This window comes from Phaseolus vulgaris, chromosome 1, assembly GCF_051622355.1.
Source record: "Phaseolus vulgaris cultivar YP4 chromosome 1, ASM5162235v1, whole genome shotgun sequence".
In the NCBI taxonomy this organism is placed as follows: Eukaryota; Viridiplantae; Streptophyta; class Magnoliopsida; order Fabales; family Fabaceae; genus Phaseolus; species Phaseolus vulgaris.
In genome coordinates this window covers 24,835,331-24,855,256 of record NC_143498.1, presented here as the reverse complement: position 1 = coordinate 24,855,256, position 19,926 = coordinate 24,835,331, and the positions used below count along the sequence as shown (strand labels likewise).

Genomic DNA, 19,926 nt, shown 5'->3' with positions numbered 1-19,926 from the left:
TAAGAATATATTAGAAACACATACAATGCCGTGTATAAAAAAATATATTATATTTAGTTTTGTATTTATATAACTTAAGATCAGAAAGAAAATCCTTTCTTTTACAAAATAAAACAAAACATAAACAAGTAAGATAAATCAACTACACATCAAATCTTAAGGATTATATTTTCAACCTTTATCAAAATAATGAAGAATAAATCATAAGATTGATCATACAAGGTCATATCTAAGCATTTATATAAGTAAGATGATGACAACAAAGCAACTTATTAAGAAACATTAGAATATTATATTGTAAAAACCTTGAGCGCCATTTTCTATTTCTGTCTTTGGGAGTGTATTGTATGTTTTCCTTTGTGCAGTAAATACTCATGCAAGGAAACTATATTCCATATCCTCTTTAAAAGAATTGTTTTCCTTGACAACATCTTCTATCTATGTGTAACCAAAAGTAATAATAAGATAATATTTGAGTTGTTAATCTTAAGAAAAAATTAAAATGAAATAACCAAAAGTAATTTTTTAAGTCGTTGAACCATAAATAAATTGTGTATTCGTTGTAATCAAATTCTTAATTATTGAAATCTTTTAAATTCTTTTGAAAAAACACCTAAATGTATCTCAATAATTAAAAAAAAACTAATATAAACTTAATGATGAAGAAATATAAGTAAATTTTGTTAAAAAATATAAAATTGAAAATAAAAATCCTTAAATATGAAATGATAAATTTTAATTAATAATATAATGTGATTAAAATAATTTAATGTAAATATACATTGCTAAAACTTAATATAGATAACATTTCTTATTGCTTTTTATCTTTCAAAATATAAATAAATCCATTATTGCATCCATCTTTTATTTGAGATAATAATGCACAAGATAAGGAACATAATTAATACATTTCACTATATTAAAATTACTTTTAATCTTTTACAACATTCACAATGCATGGTTATTTAAATACATTATTTATCTTAACTTTGTGGATTCAGTAATTACAATCTGTTAAGTGTTTCTAAAAAAAACTAAATGTATCTCAATAATTACGGGAACTAATATAAACTTATGATATTACTCTCAATGCCTAGTATCATACGCTTTAAAACATTTTGTCTCATGAGACAACTTATTGGTTCAATTTATATCAAACTTCTAAAGCTTCCACAAAATAAATTGGTAATATGTTATCAAAATTAGTGAAATGAATCTTTAGTGACACAATATACCCAAATTAAATTATAAAAAAAAATCATAGGTAGAAAAACAGACAAAGTCATGTATCCTGTTTATATTAAATATGAAAAAATTAAATGTTTTTCTTTGTAATATAACGTAAAACTAATTTTTGTTTTTGTTTCAACTTTAGATTTATTAGATACTTGTAGTAAAAAAATAATTAAAAAAAATCAAAAATACTGAAAATTCGTTTTTTAAGAACATTAGTAAAAATTCATCACAATAGTTTCTTTATTATATATACACGATAAATCTAAAATTTAGACTAATAAAAATTGATTTTGTGTTATACTATAGGAAAAAAGAAAAATATATTTAACATAATATAGAATAAAAGAATTAAAGAAAAGAAGAAAAAGAGTGATAAGGATGAAATTTGTATGTAAACAAAAGTGAAGCTCCTTCACTACCTACATACCTACATAGTATATACCAAAACAAATCACAATTCATAGCTATCTCTTTTCTTCCCAAGGGCCGGCCACTCCTTTTTTTTAACTTAGGGGTCCAATTCTTTCACCACAAAGCAACCCTTCTCATTCACCCTTTCCAATCCAAAACATAAAATTAACTCCAAAAAATTCATGACAAACAACAAAACGTCACTTTCACCAAAGAAACTAATTTCCATTTTCTTAAACGTAACACCCAGAAAAAATAAAACAAAAACACCAGTCATTGCCCTCAATTCAAAAAAGGAAACAAAGGGAATGATAATTATTATTTATTGATTACTCGCATTTATTTCTACTTTAATAAATTATTTTTATTATTATTATGATGATGAAATATTAAACACCCACCAATGGGTGATGCCCGTGTTGTTGTATATTGTACAGTTCACACAGCACAAAAGTAACACACGCATGAATGAACTGAAAAAGTGAAAAGCTCAAATAATAAAATGACAAAAACAAAAGCAAAGCTTTAGCATCAGTTTGTGTTTTTGCCATGGTTCCCCAAACTGTAGTGAAAAGCAGCAGAATCAGCAATTCAACGACCTGGTGGTGGATCAGGCACCAACACGGTTCGATCTGCATCTTCCTCTGCTGAGCCACGCACCTCATCATAACCCACAAACAAAATTTAAAAAGTTATATATAATTAGAGAGAAACAAAAAAAAGAGAGGGGAAGATCTGAAAAGCTTTCTTGTACACACTTGTAACACTGAAAAATGCAAGGTATCGTTCAACACCCTTCCTTCTTCTACTTCCTTTTTCTTTTTCTGAACCCTAAATTCTCTCCCATTTGACTCTACTTTGACGCCAATTCATTTGCTCTTTCCTGAGATTGACTCTGCTCACTCCACATTATTTTATGGTCGTTTTTGTTTAATTATTTTTTTCCATGGTTTGTGTGGGTATGGGTGGATGGGTTGCATTGTATGAGTTAATTACTCGAATAGAAACTTCCGTGGGCGTGAGGGAGTTCTTAAATTTGAGAAATTGATGATGCAATTCAACTCAGCGAAAGGGGAAGTTTAGGAATTTGGGATTGGGGGTTGCGATTGTGCTTCTAGCTGTGAATTTTGGATAACCTTTGTGAATTTGTACCTATTTAAGCTTTCTTCTTCTTCTTCTTCTTCTTAACTTCCAATTGTGGTTCTGTGGTCATTTTGATGTAGCTCCGTGCAGCTTTTTAGTTTCAAGGGACTTTTTGTTTAGGGTGATTCTGTTTGTTTGCTACAGTTTTAGCATTGTTCACGCTGGGTTGTTCTTCTCAAAGGCTTAAACTTTGTGAATATAGTTCATTTGTTCTTCAGGAACGCGATGTGAATGGTCGCATATAAAAAGGCCTTGTAGACCTTGACGCATTAGGCTTTTGGGGAAGTCCAAGTTGTTGTCATTGATGGTCTAACTTAAAACTTCAATTTTACATCTTCAGTGTATAGTGTTTTAGTTGTTCAGTGATTTAATAGAGCAAGAGTTTTCTTTCTCTTTTTGCTTCTAAGACATGTGGGTGATATATGGCTTGAATTTGCTAATCAATGGCATTTTTACCTTGGCAAGCTTGTAATAGTTACAGATTGTGGATCTGTAAAAGCATGTTCCTGCCTTGATGTTCTTGTTTGAGATAGAAGTCGCAGTGAAATGGATAAATGGAGTAATTTGTTTTTCTTGACACTGAAGAATTAGGTAAACAGGGTACAAAACTGGTTAATGTAGTGAATTTTGATGTATTATAAAGCATGTGAATCAATTTTCGTGTCCCAGTGCTCAGGAACTGAGCTAGAGCGATGTGAAAATTTTAATGGTGAGGAGGACCATATATATATAGTGAGGATTTCTGTTTATTGTGAGAAATGAGAACTATAAATTTAGACCAAACATTGATAGTCTTGATTAAAACATAGTTTCTGGTCACATGACCACTTAAAAAAGTCAATGTACATTTTTTTAATCTGGACCATTTATGTGTGGTAATATGGTATAGATTTAGAGGCAACAACATCACCCACGCTTATCCTTTATTATAACCGGTAGTTGGGATGGTAACTTTTTATTCTTAATTAATAATGGGGTGATAGAATGACATTTTTACTTTTTGAAAGAATTTTTATAGAAAAGGAGATCAACAATTACCCCATTTTTCCTTATCTTTATCTTTACAGAAGTGGCTTAAGTAGTAGCAAAGATTTGGCTGCACCAAATGTCAAAACACCATGTTTATGTGTGATTTCTAACCTTTGAACTGTTAGCAAGGTTGAAGGAGAATTTGTGAGATCTCCCTTCGGTAATGTAAAAGAAAGCATCTACTTTGGGACCAAGAAATTGCAGCCTTGTATCCTGGATCCACTAGTTAAGAGGACAACCTAGAATATGTTTGCACTGTTTATGAGTACGGGTGTCTAGCTTTAATGAAATGTGATTTTCTTAAGCTAGGAAAAATAACAGTTTCTACAAGACTGGTCCTGATTTTATTATGTTCTGTTACTTGTGCTTGTGGACCATGTGAAGCAGTGAGAGCTCTTGAAAATATAGAAAACAAAAATATGGTCCTTTAAATGTTTACACTTGCAACATATGATGGATCCACTTCAGGTGGGGTAGAAACTGCAGATTAGACTGAAAATAAAGGCTATGAAACTTCCTTATTATTGTGGGGTTTAGGTAGTTGTATTTCGGCTGGAGTGGAACCACATCATGGTTTAACTTCTGACTTAGAGGAAAGTCACATTAGATAAACTGATATATTAAAACTGACAGTATAGTAAAAGGGGTATTATTTGTCAACTGACCTGTCAAAAAGTAAGTAGTATTGTTTTAAACTACACCCCTGCCAGGAAAAAAATCTCTTTCTCAGCCATTAAAATGAAATCCTCCTAAAGGAGTCTCTCAAGGAAGGATGTGTCATGCTTGATCATTTTGATCTCACCTCAATAAATAATATGGTGGTTGTGGGCTTCCACATCTAGTCATAAGTGAATATGCCATTTTTTTCATTTTTCTATGTTGAATTTCTATTGTCAATCTGTCAGTTTATGCATTATTTTTTTATCTCTGAATTTTTAAGTCATGTGAGAACTATTGCTGATTTTTGAACTTCAACTAATGAAGGCCTGATTTACCATCCTAACATATAAAAAAGAACAGTAGTTATTCTAATATTAATGAACTTGGATATTTGTTACAGGTAGATCCCCAGACCAGGAATCAATAGGGTCTGGGACAAAGAGGTCCAGTGTATCATCTGGGGGTAGGCCTCGGAACCAGGAGTTCTTCTATAAGTTTGTTGATAGTGACAGCTTGACTGAAAAACTTGTAGATTGGTTTGAAACTGTAACAGAAGACTGTGCCTTGAAACAGCAGGCATTTGATGTTCCATTTGAGTTGATTGAACTTCAAAAATTTGATTATGCATTGGAAGGGATTTCATTTCAGCAGCTGACACGCATGCCCAATGCTGTTCATGCTTCTACATCTGATGCTGTAGAAGCAACAGCTTATCTTGCGATTGAAGATTTTTTACATGCAGGTATAAAAGGCTTGTGGGAGGCATTTTGGAGTCAAGATGAGCCCATGCCTTTTTCTGTGGCTTGTCTGTATAATTCCAATATGAAGTTTTATCAGGCTGAACAGGCTATTGCAAATGGAAGGCTTGGAGGTCTTTGTGGTACTGGTATATTGCTTAATAATTCTCGACATCCGCATGGAAAATGGGATCATGTCCTTGAATTGGCACTTCTAAGGCCTGATGTTGGAGGCCATGCTGTTGGCAGTGATCGTCAGCCTTCTCCATCAGTTCTTGGAGAAGCTCTATTTTATGCTCTTCGAATGCTATTGGCAAGGAGTTTAAGTAGACTGAGTTTCTTTCCTGATCCATGCACAGTGTTTGTTCTTCTAGTTGATTCTCAATATGGGGGAGTTGTAAAGGTTGAAGGAGATGTAAATAAGCTAAAATTTGACCTGAATAATGTATATGAATGTGCTGCTGAATGGGTAAAAAATCATTCTAGAATTTCTGTTTCTCCAATTGATAGGATCTGGAACAAACTTGGAAATGCAAATTGGGGAGATATTGGCGCTCTACAGGTACTATTTGCAACCTTCCACTGTATAATGCAATTCGCTGGAATGCCCAAGCACTCTGTTGAGGATTTAGCTGCTGATCATAGTTCACGTCTCCAAACAAGAAGAGTTGAGAGGCAGTTAGGAGATACCAGTGTAAATGGAAATGGCGTATTGCGATACCCACAACGTAGTGTTTCCCCTGAAATTGTTGAAGTGGAGGATGATTCAGTCAAAGTTGATTCCAAAGAGTCTATGATATCAGAAGGAACCATATTATGGCTGGAGGATTCAGATTGGCAAAAGGGTTATCAGATAAAAGAAGTAATCAACACTAGTGAATTGACATACTTCATTGCATCCCATCTTGAAGACCCAGGAAAAAATCTGTTCCTATATGTGGGCTCTCATCCGTCCCAGCTGGAACCAGCATGGGAAGATATGAATCTATGGTATCAAGTTCAGAGGCAGACCAAAGTATTGACAATAATGAAGCAGAGAGGTCTTTCAAGCAAATATCTGCCTCAATTGAGTGCCTCTGGTAGGATCATACACCCAGGTCATTGTGGCCGACCCAGTTCCGGTGGAAATTGTGACCACCCTTGGTGTGGGACCCCTATTCTCGTAACCAGTCCAGTTGGTGAAACAGTAGCTGAAATGGTACGCAGTGGCCAATTTGGTTCAGAGGAAGCTATCAGATGTTGCCATGATTGCTTATCAGCACTTTCAGCTGTTGCTTCAGCTGGAATTCGGCATGGAGAAATCAGGCCAGAGAATGTAATATGTGTAAAGTCCGGCGTGAGGCACCCTTATTTTGTTCTGATAGGATGGGGTCATGCCATTCTTGAAGATAGAGATCGTCCTGCTATGAATCTTCATTTCTCATCTACTTATGCACTTCAAGAAGGAAAGCTATGCTCTGCCTCAGATGCAGAAAGCCTAGTTTATATGCTTTATTATTCATGTGGCGGAGTTTTCCCTGATCTAGACTCTGTAGAGGGAGCTCTACTGTGGAGAGAGACATCTTGGTCAAGGAGATTAATTCAGCAGAAGCTAGGTGATATTTCCACTGTGCTGAAAGCTTTTGCTGATTATGTTGATAGTCTATGTGGGACACCGTATCCCATGGACTATGATATATGGCTGAGAAGGTTGAGGCGAAATATTCATGAAGATGATCATGGAAAGGAAATTGATGCAACAGGCTAGGCTTTCAAACTGGGTCCAATGTCCGAAATGGAAAGTCTTCATCTTAACGTGTTTCTCATTGCAATGCTTGGACTTTTGGGTGGTAAATAAAACATGGAAGTCATTGGTTTAATCTCTGATGCTCATGCATTTATATACCAAGAACGATTGGTTTGAGGAATGGTTAGTGCATTCCATGAAATGAGCGTGTCATGATTGCTCATGTTGGTCTGCTGTATCCTTAAATCTTGAGACTTGATTGGTGGCATCTTTGGGTATATGAAGAATAGTCATTCCATCATTTTTGAGGTGCCAAAACATGACTTTAACAGCTTTCTTTCCATTTCATTTTTCTGGTCATGAGTTTCTAATCGAAGTAATCAATCTGTATTGATAAAATCATTCGTTTGTAAAGATAAAAAAGGTCTTTTAGAATGCTTGGTGTTTGTGCAGTTGCTTGGTTCCTGGCCATTCTGAACCGTACAAACTGCACATGACATGTAAACCTATTTTGTAAAAATGTGTTGTTTTTCTTGTGTTCATTGGGTTTCTTTTTCACTTTTGAAATTCTGTCTCTAATTTGTTTCCATTCCCCATTTAAGCCTTCAACTTCATGAGGAAGAGGGATGTTGTAGTTGTTTTTATCCCCTATCTAAACTGTCGACTCATACAAAAGCTAACATAAACCTATTTACACTATGATCCCAAAAATATTATGTTCACCCACTAATTAGAGACATCAATAAGTTATATAATCAACCTGATGGAAAATAATGTGCAAAAAAACTTTCTAATTATAAAAACATAGAAAAATAAATAAAAAATCCCAATTAAGACTATATAAAAATATATAATTCCTATTATAATCACAAACCTCCTTCTTAGTTTTTTATCCATGCACTCATCATACTCTTTTTCTTCGAGAGAATTCAAATTCGAATTTAAGTATTTTACTACCTACAAACAAATAAACATAAGTAAGAAATTAACTCAAATTTAAAGTAAAAAATATATATCTTATTATCAATCTCTCTCTATATATATATATTAACACTACTATCAAAGGAGTTATCATATGCTTCAAAGTTAATTCAATCCAATGCAAATAATGAGCAACTAGTATTGTTCTTGGAAAAGCCTAGAAACAATCTTCTTTCTTCTGAGATTGTTGACTTCTCGATCTTCTTTCTTGATGCTAGCTCTCGGTCTGGGCTTTTGGCTTGGACCTCTCGGTCTGGGCTTTCGACTTGGACCTCTCGGTCTGGGCTTTCAGCTTGGACCTCTCGGTCTGGGCTTTCGGCTTGGACCTGGATATGACTTGTAGACTCTCACTTCTCTCGGTCAGGTCAACTGGATCTCCCGGTTCTTGGTTTCGGTCTCCTCTCACGGATGGGGGTGTGTACCTGAAAGGTGCTCCGATGCCAAAGTCAGAATTAGTACTAGTTAATTATCAAATAAATTTACTCTACTTACCTTTTAGTTTGAACATCTATTTATAAGGCTCTCTTAGAGGTTGCTTGGGTCTTTTCTTTTTGCACCTAATATTTTTTAAACATACACATGTATCTTTGGACCACTTTTATAGGCTACTACAATAACTAATTTTTTTCTTTTTTTGTTTTTAATCTTTCGGTTGACCTTTCAGCCTAGTCAGTACACTAGCCCCCAGGCGTGAGGATTTATAAATGACGTTATGCCTATTAAGAAGGAAAAAATTGCATTTAAGACATGTCAGTAGAAATAGTTTTTGGAAATGATTTTGATTTTGTATTAAATGCATTTTTGTATCAAAAGATTGTCTCGTTTCGCGTGCTTTTTTTGAATGTGCCGATTGACATGATGGGTTATAAACACCTGATCGTTAGATGTAATACATTTCAATGGTTGTGATGTCGTGACGTTTCATATAGAAAGGTTTTGCAAGTGCTATAAATACTTAATTTCATATGATCAACCTCACACTTTTTTGCATTCTTGATTCCGAAAGATTTAGCCGAATACTCTTAGAAGGTACAATGTCTCTTCAAGCTCTGTTTCCGTTTCTGATGAATTTACGGGATTTTCGAGTGTGGGTAATGAGTCTACTTGAAGAGTGATGGAGACTAATAAGGATATCGTTTCGGTCTCTTCATCTGCTACACTTTCTTGTATGAAAGACTCGAATGATGTGACTATGGATGTTGAAGTTGAAGAAAGAGCCGAGAGAGCAGAAGGGAGGATAAGTCTTCTTCTCTGTTATGATTGGTTAATCCCAAAGTTCGAGAATATTTTAGTCGGTATCGGTAATCTTCAATCCTTTGAAGTTTTCTTTCTAAAATTTCGATTTATTCTCTTGATGCTATCGGTATGTATCTTTTTCAATTTTTTCTTTTTTGAACCATAGAATTTTAACTTTTCTAAATTGTGACTTGGCTTTCAGGTTTAATGTCTATTACTAATCCGAAAGGTCGAGCTTACTTTTCGAAGTTGTTTGCCAAATCTGGTCATTCCACTCCTCAACATGAAAGAGAAGTCTAGCATGAAAGTTATGTTGAAGTTATTCAACCCATTTCTCGGGTTGAAGTTGTGGTTGAGATCGTTGATGCTGGTAACATTACTATTGAACGTGTTAAGAAAAGGAAAAAAGAGATGAGAGGTAGGCGGTCACATTCTTCTCCCAGGCGCCATCGTCATGTATCCGGAAGCTCCTCTCCACCCCTCCCCGAAACCATTTTCGATGCTTCATCTCGTTTTTCAGAATTTGTGCATGGAAATCTTGATGGTTCTTCTCGTGAAACGTTTAAAACAGCCAATGTTTCTTCTTTGACAAATTCGGAAATTGTGCTTGCGAACCGCTCTTTTCTGATTGCTAAGATAATTAGAGAAGAAACTATGAATGGTATTTCTTCTTTTGAATTCAAAAAAATGAAGAAAGAGTTGGTTGAGTCCAAGAAGAGTCTTGAATCCTCTCTTGAGGCCAATTTATCACTGAACACTCAAATCAAATAGTCGTCGATTGAACATGAAAGTGCAAAAGAGTCATTGAAGGATGAGATTGCTAGGTTATCTGCCAAAACGTTGGAATTTCAAAGTGAAAATCAAATATTGAAGGAAAACTTGTCTTATGTATCTGCTGTTAAGCAAGTTGATGTCGAGAAGATTCATCATTTAGATCTTGAGATTAATGAAGTGAAGAAAAACTTATCCAAAGTCGTTAGCTTTATTGTTGAACAACACGAATTGGGTTTCTCTAAAGCTCTTTAACAAGCCAAATACTTTTACAAGATTATCATAGATAAAGGGAACTTTGGGTCTTCTTTTGTTCTGATCTGGTAAGTGTAAAAAGGGTTGGGATACCCCTTTGTATCCCCTTAATTTTATTTCATTCTTTGCTGATAAAAAAAAAATAGATAAAGGGAACTTTGATGTTGGTAAAGATTTTCACAATGGTGAGCTTATCTTGGTTGAAGACATTCCTTATGATGAAATGTCGAAAGAAGAGGTTGCGGATGGCAATGACCATATTAATGTTGAATAATGATTTAGCTATAGCTTCTTATTTTTTGTAATGGCTCACGATTACTAATTTCTGAATTTTGATGTATTTTAACTTGTACTCTTATTGCCATTTTTGTAACGGGGTAACTTTTTAATATAATAGTTTTATCAGCATCGACCTTTCAATCTTTTGACCTTTCAGTATATAAGTGTTAAAAGTTGTGTCTAATGCTATCTTTATAATTTTCGAACTTATGAAAGTTCTCAACTTATGATAAAATAACTCAAACTCTAATCAACTTTAAAATGTGCTTGAAACTTTTGACCTTGTAGGTTTTCATAATAACTTGTTGAAAATCAATAAAATATTGGTTAAAAGCTTATCAACCTTTCGGTTTTTCTTTCGGCCAACCTTTCGGCCTATAACATGTTGAAAATCAATAAAATTTTGGTTGTCAACCTTTCGGTCTTTCTTTCGACCAACCTTTCGACGTATAACTTGTTGAAAATCAATAAAATATTGGTTGAAATCTTGTCAACCTTTCGGTCTTTCTTTCGACCAACCTTTCGGCTTATAACTTGTTGAAAATCAATAAAATATTGGTTGAAATCTTGTCAACCTTTCGGTATTTCTTTCGGTCAACCTTTCGGCCTATTACTTGTTGAAAATCAATAAAATATTGGTTGAAATCTTGTCAATCTTTCAGCCAACCTTTCAACCAACCTTTCAGCCTATAACTTGTTGGAAATCAATAAAATATTATTTGAAATCTTGTCAACCTTTCGATCTTTCTTTTGACCAACCTTTAGGCCTATAACTTGTTGAAATTGATAACATAAATTTTGAAGGCTTGTTTACCTTTTGACTAACCTTTCGACTTCTTAAATAAGAACTTCGTTGATTGAGATTTGATTTGAATGAAACACACTCTCGAGAGAGATTTTACCTAGAGTGAAAGCATCCTGGTTCGAGGGGTTTGAAGTACGAGATACACTCTCGGGAGGGATTTCACCTGGAGTGAAAACATCCTGGATTGAGAGGTTTGAAGTACGAGATACACTATCGGGAGGGATTTCACCTGGAGTGAAAGCATCATGGACCGAAAGGTTTGAAGTACCAGATACACTCTCGGGAGGGATTTCACCTAGAGTGAAAGCATCCTTGACTTAGAGGTTTGAAGTATGCGAAGCATTGAGAAACTTAATAGTTTGATTCTTCATATGAATAACTTTTTCATTAAGTGTTTCGATCTTGAATAAGACTTTCTTTATACATGAAAAATGATCCTTGACCGAAAGGTTTTATATACAATGATGAGTGTTTAACTGCCCTGGACTTTGTCTGCTCCTTATCCCTCTATCTCTTACAAAGCGTTTCAACTACCCAACCTGAATCAATTCTTCAATTCTATCTTTCAAAGCTACACATTCTTCTGTATGATGACCATGGTTCTTGTGGTATTGATAATGTTTACTCTGATCTGCTCTTTCTAGACTTCTTACCTTCCTTGGTGGTGGGATTATCTCTACTGCCATTGCTTCTTGTAAGATTCTTGCTCTATTAGTACTCAATGGTGTATATTGTTGAAACTTTCGGCTACAAAATTCTTCTTTTCCTTTTCTAAACGAATGTCCTCCTTCCTTCTCACACATCTTCTTATCATTTCCATCCGCCCTCGCTTGATTACGAAATTCTCTCAACTCTTCCATCTGCATAAACTTTGATGAACGTCGTCTTAACTCATGAAGATTGGTTGCCGGTTTCTTGCAAAGACTGACGACAAATGGTCTCGGTTTTAGTGTTGTAATCATATGATGCATTGTCACTTCCGGACTAAGATTGCGGATAGTTAGTGCTACCTTTCCAAAGCGCTCCATAACTTTTCTTAGGGATTCTCCCTTTTCATGCCATATATTCACTAAGGCAATTGATGTCAGATGATGTGGTCGGCTTGTAGCAAAATGAGCTCTAAACTTTTTCACTAAAGTGTTGAAACAATCAATGGATAACAATGGCAATCGAATAAACCAACTCAGAGTCGCTCCCTTCAAAGTTGTTGGAAATACTCGGCTCAAAATGGCATCATTCCACGTATACAAACTTATATGCGTTGTGTATATTGCAATGTGTTCATCAGGATTTGTGCCTCCATCATGCTTCTCCATGGTTAAATTCTTCCAATTTTCGAGCAGTAGGGTTTCTATAATGGCTTCGGAAAATGGATGCCTCCTAACAGATATTCCGACAAAGATACCATAAGTCTCTGGTATTCTCTTCCTTGTAGCTTCAAAGCTTTCCTCATTATATACCCTCTAGTGGATATGTGTTCTTGGTTGAACAGTTTCAAATGATGTGTTTAAAACCGTCTCTTCATTCAAATTCCTCTTCATGTACGCATTCTCCACCCTTAACACACTTAACTCTTCTTCATTGCTCTTCTTTAGTGTTTCGAACTCTCTTTGTAACTGGATGAGCATAGCCATTGACATGACATTCTGATTATCTCCCTGCTCCCCAGACTGCTCATCTTTGCTTACTTCCTCAGCTGTCCTGTTTCTCGGCCCCACAGTGGGTGCCAAAATGTTCTTGCAAGGGCATAAAAACAATCTTCTTTCTTCTGAGACTGTTGATTTCTCGATCTTCTTTCTCAATGCGAGCTCTCGGTCTGGGCTTTCGGCTTGGACCAGGATATGACTTGTAGACTCTCACTTCTCTGGGCAAGGTCAACTGGATCTCTCGGTTCTTGGTCTCGGTCTCCTCTCACGGATGGGTGTGTGTATCTAAAAGGTTCTCCGATGCCAAAGTCAGAATTGGTACTAGTTAATTATCAAATAAATTCACTCTACTTACCTTGTAGTTGGAATATCTATTTATAAGGCTCTCTTATTGGACTTAGAGGCTGCTTGGGTCTTTTCTTTTTGCACCTAATATTTTTTAAACACACGCCTGTATCTTAGGACCTATTTTATGGGCTTTACTACAATAACTAATTTAATTTAATTTTTCAATTAAGGTTGTTTTTTAAGGGATTGATATAGTAAGCTCGTAAGCAAGAAAGATTATGCAATAAAAGAAGTTATTTTCTGAATGAAATCATTACCTTTCCCTTACAAATGTGCCCTTTTGGGCTGGAATTTTTTTATTTACTAGCTTAACTATGATATGTATTCATTTCAAGTTTCAACGACATGACACCACCACTTACAACATCCTAAAAGCAACATGCAATTCACAAGTAGTTATTTTTTTATGGTACACATCAATCAAATCATAATGTTTAGATATGGTAGAAACTAATATATTATTCTCTCTTTTGGTTGCATGCGATGATTTGGTATATTTAGATTTTTTATGACGATTGTACAAGACTTTTTATGATGGTTGTACAAAAAATTTTATGACGGTTCTACCAGCGACATAAATACAGGGGACATAAAAAGTTTACATTTTTTGTGTTAGTTGAAGAACCGTCATAGTAAGTTGAACTTATTATGTTGGTTGTATTTCAACCATCATAACACTACAACCGTCATAGTAAGTCAAATTTTTTATGGTATTTATTACAATAACTGTCATAATAAGTTAATATTATTTTTTATTTTATTTTTTTGATTTATTAGGTTTCCTTCCTTCTTTAATAATATTATTCACTTGCAATTCTCAAAGAAACCAATTCATTGATAATTAAATAATATTATCCAATAAACATAAACCAATTCATTGATAATTAAATAATATTATCCAATAAACATAAACCAATTCATTGATAATTAAATGGTATTATTCAATAAACATAAACCAATTCATTGATAATTAAATGATATTATTCAATATACATTGTACAAAATCAATCTTAGTGTCTTAAATTATGAAATAGAAAATAGTATATTTGACTTCCTCTTTCTACAACTATCTATTATTTTAGGAGCATCAACTGATTTTGACACATCATTTTGCAGCCTACACTTTAGATTGGGCATTATTTGTTGCAAGTTTTGGAGTTGGGGGCCTCTCCACAGCCAAAAAAGATAGTCTAATGAACTTTGACCACCGCCATAGCTAATTCCATGACATTCAACTGAGTTTGATCTCCATCTTCAACTAAACAGAGAAAAACTACATAAAAAATAAGAAAAGACACAATAATAGAAGTGATGATTTATACCAACAAGAGAAAAAAATGCTTGAATACAATAATTGGTTCTACATTTTCTGAGTTTCATGTGATTAGAACCAAATCTTGTCAACAACAACCAAATAAATGCTTTATTCGTTAGAAAAACAAAATTCATGAATATCAAATCATTAATAACTGAAAACTACAACAATCTTTAGTTTGAATCCTCAATTTAGGATTTTTATTTGTGCACATATATATTGTATACGAAAAATCATTTCCCGCACTCAACAAATGAAAAAATCATTATTATTATAATTTTTTAGATAGTAATTATAAAAACTAATGGATTTATTATAAATAATATAATTTATGGTTTGATGGACATGTAAAAGTTCATAATCTATTTCATCATATTTTAGTTAACATCGTTTGTGGTTGAGAAAAGTTGTTGTTGCAAATAGCCATGATGTGAAAGAAACATTTTTGGTATTTATGACTTTTTTTTCATCAGAGTGCATTAAATTTTCACATGGAATGACAAATAAATTGTTTTGCAAAATTTTTTTTTTTAGAATACTCGCATCCAATTACCCTTTTAGTATTGGGCCTTCTCAGACTCCATAACAAGTTTCATTCCTATAACCAAGTTTCATACTTAGATGTCTCCAAAGGAACATAAATAAATCAAAAAAAAGTTAAACTATATATATGGAAATTGGTGATTCTTTCATAAAACACAATAACTATAAATAAACTCCAGAAGTTATTTGAATGTTAACTTTTTTGATTGATTGTAAAATTGTTAAGTGGAAATAGGTAAGGATAAATTAAAATTAGTTAAAATGTTTTTTTATCCCTGTAAAATTTCAAAGTTTAGCTTTCATCTTTTTAAATAATCTTTTTACATTTTTAGTTATAATTTTAAAATGCATCACTTTTGATCCTACAAAGTATATAAATAACGTTTTATAGAGATAAAAAAAGTATTTTTGATAGCATTTGAAAAAAAAAAAAAATAGTACATTTTAAAGTTAAATACACTAAAAATATACAATTTTAAAAAAAGAAAACTTTGTAGACACGCTAGTTGGATTAAAACATATTTTTTACACTGAAAAATAATATTAAATATAACTAAAACATTGCATCTAAGTTTCGATATTTAAAATCATTGTAATAAAACTAACAAAGTGTACCCTATTTACCATAACCGTATTTGTTCCATTTGACTCTAAAGTACAACATTGAAATTATATTGAGGAATGTGGACTCTAAACATTTTGTATGGGCCTATGATGTTTAATGTTTAGGTGAAAATTAGAAAAGTGTATTTAATTGGGTCAAGTTGTTCTCTTTCTAAAACATAAGCACAAAGCCAAAACTTTGACTAATGAATCTTGAATTTGTCCTGCACTTGTCACTACACATCATGAATAATGACCCTATCCTCTTTACAAATTTTGACCTATAGGAAATGAAGGGCCATGGAACCTTTATTTCCTCTAATGGTAAATAAAAATAAGATGACAAGCAATAACACAATGATAAATAAATTTAGTTACCTTTAAAAAAACAGAATCATTGGAGTTTAATCTAGTGCTCCTAGGGTAGCTACCTCAAATTCTTGAAAGAACACCTCCTTCAACTAAACTATGTGAGAACCTCACAAATCCATTTTTTTTCACCACCCTCTACCATAGTCACATTCAAGCATGCAGTAAACATCTATTAAATGTATTTTCACTAGTATTCAAACTTTTAGCTCGTACTTTTTTTCATTTCCTTCGTACAGAAACACACCCAACCAATCAAAAAGCACATAAAACCACACATCAACATCACATGACGACATCTAACGCTTGTGACCTGTTAATATAAATGAGATAAAGTTAAGGATATCAATGAGAAAAGCGTACGTGATGTCATAATCTTTCCCCAATGATAAATCAAACTGAAATAACCCCCAAATAATATAAAGAAGACTGTGAATATCCATTTATACATCAAAAGAAAACCATGAGCCACTTGCCAAGATATGAGTTGCAAGAACACTAGAAGAAGCAGTGAAATTATATCAACTGAGGGGTGTATTGAAGTTCTACACAGCTTTTCAATTACAAATAGAAACCTCATTCAATAGATGAAAAGAGATTTGTCGTGAACACCTCCTATTATAGTGACTTATTAGTGTTCTCACAATTGTCAAAGCAAAAAAAGAGTCTGCATAGATACAAAATTTCATTTGACTGTTACTTGCAGTATTCTCTTAACCTTAGAGATTATGTAAAAGCATACATTAACATTTACTAAAGAGATACCTTGATAACATTTAGTCCATTGCTGATGACACATAGATGAATACCCAATGCTTTGATACAAGAAGAATATGTGGTCACATATAGATAAAAATGATTGCAAAACTACCTCTAACTAGTGCTTTAACGATTTCCAGATGAAGAGTAATTAACTAAAACTAAAAAACAAATGGATTGATAAGAATAGAGGTAATTCCCATTCTCAAAGTAATTTGCACATAGACAGTTTATTAATACTGAAAAAAGATGTTCTGCATAATAATTTTAGATTTAAGAACTCACTAATTTCAACAAAAAATAATATACCTCTTGTTCAAACAATCTATTGAACCCTTCATGTGCACAACTTATATGCATCGATAATGTCGTACAAATTTGAACGTCCTTGGAGTATGTATCTTCAACGTTCCAATGTTCCTGGCTGACAACCTCGCGTTCTATGGAACCTATGTAATCAACAACACTGCTTTCTCCTTTGATTCCAGACCTCAACACTTTATTGCCACCACGAAATCCTCTATCATACCGATGTTTGAGGCGATGCAAGGCACCGCACTGAAAATCATGAGTCGCTTCTCCTTACGATTGATCTTCACGCTCCTTGCAAAAAATCGCACAACTATGTTAATAGAGACATAACATGAAGCAAAATGTGTGTTAGGAATGAAAATTTAGCACAAATAGAAATTAGGATTGAACGTGCAGAACATAGATTATTCGGAAAAACGAGAAAGAGAAAGGGAAATGCATAAAAATGACACTATGGGTTGTTGGGAAAAACGGGTAATTTTCCCACTAAAACAAAACCCTAACAGAGCTACCCGACAAATAATATTGAATAAATAAAGCGGAATAATAAAAGAGATAAAGAGGAAAAAACATACCCGAAAATTGTTAACGGAGTTCGGCCTATTTAGCCTAATCTCCGAGCACAGCAAAAACAACTCACTTTTATTATTATGGGAGAAGATATTACAAATTGGGATATATAACAGTGAAGGGGGAGAGTTTAATTTATAACCCTCAAACCTCCTTCCCAAACAATGAACCCACTAATGTGGGACTTGGGATTAAGCCAAAATCAACATGGGTTGCAAGTGAACAAGAGATAGTGCTTGTTCTCACTGAAAATGCGAAAATGAGACAATGCTCGTTGCCACCGAAAATGCGAAAAATGGGACGATGCTCTTTGCCAATGGAAAAGAACATAAAGGGAAAACAACGTGAATGAGAAAGAACCCTAAAATTAAAAAGAGATTAAAAATGTTACTATAACAGTTCTAATTACAATTGACATAGCAACAACTTTCTATATCATTTAAAATAATAACGTCATAGTAAAATTTTATTATGTCAATTATAATAATAACCAACATAATAAATTTTAATTTATTTACTATATTGCCACCGCTTTACTTATTGTGATGGATAAATTAGACCCATCATAATAAGTCGTCATTGATTCCCAATTTTGTACTAGTGACTTGTAGTGGTATTATTATCCCTTCTTGTAAAGGAATGGGACAACAACTACTATTAATATGATTAACTGGTATAGCGAAAAGAAACCTAGGATGGCGTTGCAAAGGTGTGAGAGAGAAGCAATCACCAAAAGAGAACCAACAGACAAGGCAAGAAACCCTAAACATAATGAAAGAAAAAGAACAGATAAAGGTGGAGAAGAGATATGAAGATCATAAACAAAAAGACACACACGTGAATAAACTGAATTCGTAACAATATATATTATGTGTTACAAATAGAAAAATAGAGTTGTAGTTATAGAGAAAAGTGGGACAAAAATAACAGAAAAACAGAAAAGCAAGGCCCAATTATGTGGCCCAATAGAAAACTATACATGAATTTTATCATCCTCCCTCAAGATGGGAATAGATGTTTCTCATTCCTAGCTTGGACTTGAGCTCTTTGTAGGTGACAAGTGCAAGATGTTTGGTAAGAATGTTTGCAATTTGCATAGAGGAAGAGATGGGTGTAATTTTAGGAGGCTGACTATGATCTTTTCTCCGACGATGTGACAGTCAATCTCAATGTGCTTGGTACGCTCATGGAAGACTTGATTAGAAGCAATGTGTATTGCATATTGGTTGTCATAATAGATGGTTGCTGGTTGAGTATAGGGAAGCCCAAGTTCTTGAAGGATGTAGGTTAGCCACTGAATCACAAAGGTGGTTGTGGCTAAGGCTCTATATTCTGCTTCGGAGGAACTCTTGGAGATTATCTGTTGCTTCTTTGATTTCCATGAAACAAGAGAATCTCTCAGGAAGATGGAGTAACTAGTTACAGATTTTTGGGTTTTAGGACAAGTGGCCCAATCTGATTCACTTAAACCACAAAGTTGAAGAGGGTTGTTGTTGTGAAAAAAAAATGTCGTTCCTAGGATTTCCTTTCAAATACTGAATGAGGCGAAAAGCAGCTTGTTGGTGGAGACTGGTAAGAGAGGAAATGAACTGGCTTAGGTTGTTGACAACAAAGGCAATATCAGGTCGTGTGTTGGTGAGGTAGATGGGCTTGCCAATGAGTCTTCTCTATAATGAGGTTTCAATGTCAGTAAGTCTTGTACCTTCTGAGGAAGAAAGTCGAGATGAGTGATCCATGGGTGTGGGTATAGGGGCAGAGTTTATCAAGCATATGTCATGAAGAAGATCCAACACATACTTGTGTTGGCATATGTGGAGTCCTAGGTTGTTTCTGGCCATCTCTAGGCCCAAAAAGTAAGTGAGATATCCTAAATTCTTGATCTTGAATTGAGTGTTTGTAGAGATGTGATGTGAGTGATTTCTTCATGATCATTTCCAGTGAGCACCAAATCATTAACAAACACAAGAATGATAGTTATGTTAGTTCCTTTTGTAGAGCATGGGAACTTTGATGTTTCAAATCCGTGATGAAGCTTGAAGCCTTGCTGCTTTTGGTTGGGTTTAGATTAGAGGGTTTAGAATCTATGTAAAGATCAGTTCTTAATCCTTGCACAAAGCTTGCCCAATCTGTTTTAAAAAGCAAAGTGTTTTTCTAAGCAAAGAGAAAAACAATCGGTTGAATTATCGAAATAA

General features: G+C 33.9%; 2 protein-coding genes across 2 annotated transcripts; one reads left to right on the top strand and one right to left on the bottom strand.

Annotated features, from left to right (window-relative positions):
- Positions 1-2,065: 2,065 nt before the first annotated feature.
- On the top strand, positions 2,066-7,484 carry LOC137813769 (Protein kinase superfamily protein). Its single transcript, XM_068616187.1, has 2 exons — positions 2,066-2,427; positions 4,880-7,484. The coding sequence occupies exons 1-2, from the start codon at positions 2,421-2,423 to the stop codon at positions 6,961-6,963; spliced, it is 2,091 nt and encodes a 696-aa protein (XP_068472288.1). The 5' UTR covers positions 2,066-2,420; the 3' UTR covers positions 6,964-7,484.
- A 4,315-nt stretch (positions 7,485-11,799) lies between these two features.
- LOC137815663 (uncharacterized) lies at positions 11,800-12,585 on the bottom strand. Its single transcript, XM_068618774.1, has one exon. It carries the CDS (start codon positions 12,583-12,585, stop codon positions 11,800-11,802), a length of 786 nt encoding a protein of 261 aa, XP_068474875.1.
- Positions 12,586-19,926: the final 7,341 nt, after the last annotated feature.

Bases quoted from the DNA above. Each gene is read 5' to 3' on its own strand.
- LOC137815663 (XM_068618774.1), bottom strand. From the start codon at position 12,585: ATGGAGAAGCATGATGGAGGCACAAATCCTGATGAACACATTGCAATA.